The 8,483-nt window shown below is 42.2% G+C and overlaps 1 protein-coding gene across 1 annotated transcript in view; it reads left to right on the top strand.

Annotated features, from left to right (window-relative positions):
• RELN (reelin) overlaps nt 1–8,483 on the top strand; it is a gene marked incomplete at its 5' end in the record, with an annotated part of 668,605 nt that overhangs the window by 547,338 nt on the left and 112,784 nt on the right. Inside the window, 2 exons of the mRNA XM_019509331.1 lie at nt 3,508–3,665; nt 4,516–4,723. Of these exons, the coding sequence (XP_019364876.1) occupies nt 3,508–3,665; nt 4,516–4,723 (366 nt within the window). The remainder of the gene's footprint in view (nt 1–3,507; nt 3,666–4,515; nt 4,724–8,483) is intronic.

Consider the following 8,483-nt stretch of genomic DNA (forward strand, 5'->3'; position numbering starts at 1 on the left):
TTAAAAAAAAAAAAAAAAAAAAAGAGCATTTTCAGTGCCCATCATCATTGTGTCAAAGCAGTGTAATGCTGCTAGCATATAAAATTTCTGGGTGACCTGTACAAATGAGAAAATGTCAAACAAGCCTCATCAGGCAGGACTTTTTATGAATTTTACTTGAACTTTCATGCAATTTCTTACTTCTATTTCCAGGTTTTCTGTATCACATAGTAAAAACTCCTGAGCTTGGCTACCCTCTAAAATGTTACATAGAAATATCCTTCCTTTATCTCTCTAAAGCTGGTCATCTGCTAATGCACCTACCTGAACATACTGAGATTTCCTGTCCTCTCATCTGTCTCCCCCAGTATAACTATGCTGTTGCTATCTGCCACTTCCTGCCATATCAGACTAAGACTAGGTTTTTACCCTTCTCCAACTACAAAGATTTACAGTATATGGCATGCTGTGTCACAAGAGAAGGCAATATCTTTACTGCAAGGAGTCAGATTATCATGTGTACCATAATAAGTATTTTTCAGTAATTAGACAATAAGAACAGGTGCTAAGTCACACAAATCTGACACTAGCTGATTTGATTTACCCAAAACAAGCAGCACAGAATCAATAGCAGCAATCTGTTTGGCATTATGTTCAGTAACATAATCAGAAGGAAACAGCAGAACCAAAACAAAAAGTTACCACTGTATCATCTATTCAACAGATGAGCATTACAGATGGGAGACTGTCAATACTGAACATACACAGTGTATGTGCTGTGCATGTCAACATTGTACTAGTTTTGTCCCAGTTCAGAGTTCAAAGTTAATGGGTTATCCTGACCATATTATTAGGTGGTAGACTGTACTAAAAAGTTGATGCTAAAAATGTCTTGTTCATCACCTGGGTACTAGACCAATGGACAATAACAAGAAAGAATGGATACATTACATTTCAGACAATATAGTAAGAATGCTCTTGTGTTTAATCCACAAGATCCCAGTTCTGCTACAGATTTCCTGTATAATAAGGGGTAACATCAATTAACCTCTGAATCTGTGGACACATACTCCCAGTTGACCCATCCCAGATCCCATTCCTGTGGGTGAATCAGAAACATGAGATGTTTCACATGATGAATACACATAGGTGGGAAAATGAAATGAGACTTTCATCTAACAAGAGACTCGGACTTGGAAAGCTTCCCAGATCCTTAACTAGCACCTGTAAATCCAATGGAAAGACAGTCCCTGGCTGCTATCCTCTAGCTCCTTTTTTTTCTTTGAAAAACTTCTTAAGCAACGGGACAGATGTAGTAAATTAGCATAGACCTACTGAAATCAACAGAGATTTGCTAGTATATACCAGTTGAAAGTCTGGCCACTGTTTTTAGGGAATAGCTTTGTGACTTCACTATAATCAAGAGAAAGGATGCTTACACTTCAGTTCAGCTATCCAAAGACCTATAAGTGAATTTGCATGTAACATTGTCTGAATTGGCCAATAACAAAGATACATCACCATCACATCACATCAAATTCCTCATCCTTATCATTTTTTTTAAAGTACTATACCAAACAAGTTTCTGAAATTTCAAAATGTAACAAGCAGCTCAGCAATGGATAAGGGCCTTTGCACAATTTACCTTAAAAGTGTCATAAAGGCATCTAAAATGAGAGCAGTCACTAGTTAAGGGGTGTAAAATTGCCATAAGTACCATCTAAATGTTTCAAAGATATGTCACTACAGCTGAGGTTGATCTTTGATTTGCTATGCCCAGGTAATCCCAGGGTATTGTATGGATGCTCTGGAGAAATAAAATGCCTTACTTTCATTCCTCCAGCATCCCAGGATACACAGGTCTCAGCCACTCTATGCCTTCCCACCCTTCAAACCTCTACTAGTCACCCTGCCCCACCACACCTCCCTTCAGCCCTCTCAGCATTTAATTGCAGAGCCAGCTAACCCCCACAACCCCTGCCCCCTCTCCAGTTCACCTGCCCATGCTTCATCACAGGCTCAGCAAACCACCCCAGCCTGATCTCCCTCCTCATCCTTCTCCCCTGCTCCCATCACACAGACAACACTGAAGCTATGGGGGAGGGGGAAGGCCAGGGCTAGGGAAGAGAAGCTGCACACATGCCTCAGCTATATTGGCTCCAAGACAGAGTGCAATGCCCCATTCTCCCAATCCAGCAGTGAACATCTGTTGGGTCAGGAGGGTCGATTTAACTTACGGTGCTTTCTGTGAAGTGCCATGAGTTAGACCAGGATGCTGCACATCTGTCAGTGCCCCTAGTGGCAAATCAGTTATGCAGGTCTGAAAGGACCCAAAGCCTTCACCAGATTTAAGTGGTTGTGACGTAGATTATTACACAGTCAGGTGGACCGAGAATTGGCTTATGGGATGCACCCAGAGGGTGGTGGTGGACAGGTCATTTTCAACCTGGAACAATGTGGGTAGTGTAGAGTTCCCCAAGGTTCAGTCCTTGGACTAGTGCTGTTCAATATCTTCATTTATGTGGCATTGGTTAGACTGCAGCTGGAGTACTGCATCCAGTTCTGGGCACCGCAGTTTAAGAGACACGTGGATAACCTTGACAGGGTCCAGAGGAGGGCTACTTGTATGGTTAAGGGCCTGCAGGTAAGATCCTACGAGCAGAGATTGAGGGACCTGAATCTCTTCAGCCTCTGCAAAACAAGGCTGAGAGGAGATCTTGTGGCCATCAACAAATTCATCAGGGGGAGAAGGGGGTGGGGGGACAGCAAGGAATAGGGGATTCTCTGTTTACCAGGGCACCCTTTGGGGTTACTAGGACCACAGGCTATAAACTGATGGAGGGCAGATTTAAATTAAACATTAGGAAAAATTTCTTTATGGTGAGGGTTGCCAGAATCTGGAATTGGCTTCCAAGGGAGGTGGTTTTCTCGCCTACCTTGGAGGTCTTTAAGAGGAGACTGGACAAGCACCTGGCTGGGGTCATCTGACCCCAGCAGTCTTTCCTGCCCAGGGCAGGGGGTCGGACTCGATGATCTGCTGAGGTCCCTTCCGACTCTAACATCTATGAAATCTATGACTGCTCTAAAAACGCCATCATTTTATGACATCACAACATTCCACACATTACTGACATTATACAGGTAACCTGTGCCAAATCCCTAAGTGGCTAAAGCATTTCCAAAGCTCTAAGGAGTCAAATTTCAAAGACAGCAACAATTCATGTCATTCTTGCCTACTGATAAAGCCACACAATCACCCTTTATGCCACATTGTGGGTTACAGTGTCAGGAAAATGCAGAAGATCAAAATGTGTAGAAGAAACTGTCTGGAAGGAAAATTCATAAGAGAAATTTCACAAAAGTATAAGGAAAATTAGTGTTTTCCAAGCACATCTTTGCATCTCATGTGCAAGGGCTATTCTAAAAAAACTTCTTTTAATTTCCAACTTGAGGCGGTGCATGAAGTGTACAAAGGGGTCTGAAAGCAATCAACAGTAACACTGTGCCTTTGGTTATCATTTCCCACAGTAAAACTAGATTTCGCTGGATCCAAGAGAGCAGTTCTCACAAAAATGTGCCCCCTTTTGGCTTAGATGGAGTTTACATCTCAGAGCCTTGTCCTAATTATTGCAGTGGTCATGGGGACTGTGTTTCTGGAGTCTGTTTTTGTGACTTGGGCTATACAGGTAAGGCTACATTTATTATATGTTATTGCTGTAAAATATTTGGATGAGTTGTTGTATAAAATGTAACATCTAATTATGATGTCTTTAACTCCTGGGGTGGTAGTGAAAATCTTTTTGCTTGAGTAAGAACACAGTTCATGAGCTCGGCATCCAGCACTGACGAAGTGAAACATTACAAGAATGCATGCATACTATTGATATTTTCTGACTATTATAAACTTTGAACATTGTCATCCCTATAAATGGGAAGAGACCTAAAGATAAAAGAGAAATCTGGAGAAAATATTATAAACTAAAAAGTCTGCTTAGAATTTTTTTGGACAATCTTCAAACGAATTCCTACTGTTTTCAGTCCCCTGGCCTTGAGATGGCATGTGACAAGAAACGAGCATATGTTATGACAGGCCTTCTGTGAAAAATTCTGTTCATTTGTGGTTTCAAGGGTTTTTATGCAGAAACAACAACAACAAACCAACTGTGACTGGCACAACCAGTTGCATATGCTATTCTTTTAAACCCTCTGCAACAGCATGTTGTTGGTTTAATTTGTTTAAACAAACGCAACAGGAAAATTATTTTCTGTTAACTAAAACTGTGTCTGATCAGTAAAAACTATGGACATTTTCCACCTATTAAACATCCTGCCACTCTTAGAAAGGATTTTAGGGAAAGGATTCTTATTTTGGCTGGAAAAAGTATTAAGTGAAGGTACAAATCCTTTTATCATGGGGCTTCCTCATCCAAGTCTAATATATGTAAGAAGTTATACCATTTGTCAATTTACTGAATCTGACTTGTACTGTTCACTGTTTCAACAAAGCATCTCCTGTATATTTTTTTTCTTCTGAAGCCTCACATGGAACCTGTGTGTCTAATGTACCTAATCACAGTGAGATGTTCGACAGGTTTGAGAGGAAGCTGAGCCCTCTCTGGTACAAGATAACTGGAGGTCAGGTTGGGACAGGCTGTGGAACCCTGAGTGACGGAAAATCTCTTTACTTCAATGGGCCTGGTAAACGGGAAGCAAGAACAGTCCCTCTGGATACCGCAAATATCAGGTCAATAGTAAATGCCACTCCTCAAACACTGTATGCATGCTACCATTGCATCCCCTGGGCTATTACAGCAAGACGCACAAGGTGGTCTTTTTTTTTTTTTTAACTGCAACCAGTACTTTATTAAGGAACAGCTTAAAGATGGGAAATACACTGTGCTTCAGAAAAACTGGGTTTTTATTTTTTTGTTTTTGCTTTTTGTTTGTTTCATTGTTTTTGTTAACACTAGACAAAATCCTTCCCTTTCTTGAATAAAAGTTGGAAGGGGGAATATGAAGTTAAAAAGCAAGGGAATGAGAACATGGAAAATACACATTCTTGTTTTTTGGTGACAGTGTCTTAGCAGGATGTTCTCAGTGGGACAGGCAGGAGACATGGCCTGGAACAACACAAAGCCAAAAGTCTGTGAGCAGTCCAGGCCTCAACCCCTGTAGAAAGCTATCTTTTCTACAAAAGTCCATGAATCCTGTATGTCCTGATAGCATGGCTATTGAGCAAACGTCTGCTGGCCTGCTGCTCCACACTGCCTCCCTCTGTAAGGGGTGCTGAATTTGAAATGGAGTTAAATATGACAGGAAGAATTTTGCTGCATTATCAAACACGGCTGCCTTGGCTTCTGTGGGATCCTACTGCACAGACTACTCACACCCTAGCAACCCTAACAGTATTTCCCAAACAATCCCCCATACTATGTGATGTGGGCCATGGACTTGGCAAGATTGCTAGCAACATAGGGGCAGCATGCAATAGAACAACGGCTGCCTTTTTCTGTAATCCACATGTCTGGCAGTTATTTGTGTGCATCTGTGACTCTGTTCATGGTTCACAGGGGAGTACACCTATTCCTCTGTGTCCTTATGTGTCCTATGGGGGTTTTCAGCATTTATGTAATGAATAGCAGAATACAATGTCTAATGTCATCATATCATGCTAAAATGTATATGTGAATATTACTCAGGATTGCTTTTCCTGTCATTTAGAAGTGTTATTGCAGAAGACAAAGAGTTTTCTTCAGTTTCCACATTACTAGAAAACCATTCTTTAATAGCAAATGTTTGCATAAAGAATTTACAACTTTAGTGTCAAATAGGTTTAATTAAAAAATCTCTCTTATACCTTACAGAAGCTAGGTGATTCCTTTTCTTGACCCTTTTATTCCTGACTTGCATGAGAAAACTGTTATCATGCTTCTCAAAATTGCCCCAGCAAACGATACCTACTAAAATAGAGCCCTATTCTCAAACATCTACTTAGTGTGTGTATTTAGTACTACTACAAATTGATTTGTCCAAAGAAGTCAGAGTCAGTGTTCATTATCAGAATCAGATTAACTTCCTCAAACAACTGAGGTGCGTGAGCCAGGTCCAGTGCTGTTCCACCCCTCTGCCCCACCCTGCCCCCCTCAACAACAAAAAAAAGAAGCAATAGTATCATTCAGCTTCTCAAACCCAGAAATAGAATGGTTTTTCTCAAGCGGTAAGCATTAGGAGCAGACTTCCCCATATTTATGTACATTTTGATCTACTTGCTCTAAACATAGATATTCAGGCTGAACTCTTCCTAATGACAGCAGAATCAACAGGTAGCCGGTAATGTCCCTGTGTTGTTCTCTTAATGGGGTGATAAACACTGAATTAGGGATGATAAACACTGTTTTATCAATTCCCTTCCGGGCTACTCAGAAGGGCAGAGGGAAACTCCTCCCTAATCAGAGCATCCTGCTGCGGCCTGGCCACACCACCCTCAGGTGAAACTCTGGAAGTGAAGGGAGGGCTGCTCTAGCACCACCCTCCCCCCCAGCTTCTAGCCTGAGCCTTTGCAGCTACGTGCCTGAACTTCTGAGGTGTCTGTATGGTTACAAACCAGTTTAGCTTAACCAAGTTAGACTAATCTGCAAAACTGAATCAATTCAGACTCAGGCTTTTGCATGTCTGCCCCTAGCCCATGGGATCATCTCCCAGCTTGATCCTGGCCCCAGTTCTGGAAAGTATCTCACTTCCATGATTACCTGAATAAGGATTTAATTTTAAGCATGTGCTTAACTCCTATTGTAATCGGTGGCTTTAAACACAGTCTGTTTAATGCTAACCATAAGTTTAAGGATCCACCTGTCTGCCAGGCCCTGTCTGTCCCCTTCTCTCCCCTGAATACTGTGCCATTGTCTGAGGAGTGCATCACATAATTTAAAAGGAGCTGTAAGGTGAACTGCAAATTCATTACATGCAAGCCATTTTTAAGTCATGCTGCCGTACACCACAGGTTTGTTCTGGAATCTGCCATCTACCATGCTTCTGAAGGCCCAGAATAGCCAGGCCACAATTTTTCTTGCAGCATTTACATCCTTAGGCTGCCAATATGATACCTGGATGCAATTTTATTACTGATTTAGTCACTCCCTCCTGCTCTTAATGCTTGTCCCTGATTACTTGCTTCACTATCTGCTCAGCAAGTGCAGGCACACATGGGACCTACCTGGCAGCTGCAGAAGCTAGATAAAAAACTGTGGAATATATTTTTTCTAAGTGATGACATCTGGCTTGTTAGCTGAGTCAGCTCCCATCTGTGTGGCAGGCTCTGCTGCTAATGACTGTAGAACAGGCTCAGAGAGTTGTTTTGGGTCAAACCTTTACAGACTAGATGGGCAGCCTGTCCTCCTGCAGAACAGGACCTTTTTTAAAATTAGTCTTTCCATGTGCAAGAAACTGTTGGTCAAACTGTTTACTATAGGACGCAAACCCTTTCCAAATCTGTCACCAGCTAGTGTTTAACTACCTGAGCACTCTTTCATACACGCACATAGAAGGCTGGTAATGATTTTCCACAAAAAAAAAAAAAGGCAGTGGAGTCCTGTTGGATAAATGCAGTAATACAGTAACCTTTCCAGCTGTTTAGATACAGAATTAGACACTGGATAAGGCAAGTAACCATGGTCTTGCTAATCTCGTCCTAGTTCCTGTGAACAGTTGTGTAACAAGTGATGGGGAAACAGGACACCAGTTAAGTGAGTGCAAAAATGGCACCTGCTGCAACCAGCCTGGCCCTTGATGCAGCTGCAGTAGCCAGCCCAGCCCCTGCCACAGCTGCTATAGCCAGCCCAGCCTCTGTTGTTGCCCAAAATGCAGACCCTGGTTGTTGTGCCTCTGCCTGTGGATCTGCAGTACCTCAGATGTGCATCAGGCAGTTTTAGACAACTGAGCGTGAGTGCAGGGCTTGTTTTACAGAAGCCCAAGGAACAGAAGAAGATTGTGATATTCATGCAGGGCAGTTTGAGTAAAGTTTGTGGAGCACTTACACTGCATTATGCCTGGCCATAGTCCTTTGGCTTTATTCTGTTATCACTAATACCAGTGCAAGTCAAGGACACCTCCTGCACCATGAGTGGGAATGGAGAAGTCTTTCATTTACATAACCCAAAATAAATCACCCACCAAATTTAGTACATTTAAAATAAAAGAAGGAAAAGTTTGAATGAGTTATGGGGTTGCTTTCTACCAGGTTTTTCACAAGATCCCAGTGGCTGCTGAAGAAGCTAAAGAGCCATGGGACAAGAGACTAACCATTGGCAAGGATCAGAAACTGACCAAGAGAAGAAAAACTGCATTCAGTAGGCATTTTCATCATGGCAAAAGTCTGGAGCTGTCGATTCCTGAGTATTCGCCGGAGCTCAGAGACAGGGGACGCATTGCTTCCATTGACAATGGGATTTGTCCGATGGAAGTGACTTTAGATGGGCTGTTGTGTAAGTGGCCTGGTCCACTGGGGT

The sequence above is a fragment of the Gavialis gangeticus genome, unplaced genomic scaffold, assembly GCF_001723915.1.
Source record: "Gavialis gangeticus isolate Ggan-Ray unplaced genomic scaffold, GavGan_comp1, whole genome shotgun sequence".
Lineage (NCBI taxonomy): Eukaryota > Metazoa > Chordata > Crocodylia > Gavialidae > Gavialis > Gavialis gangeticus.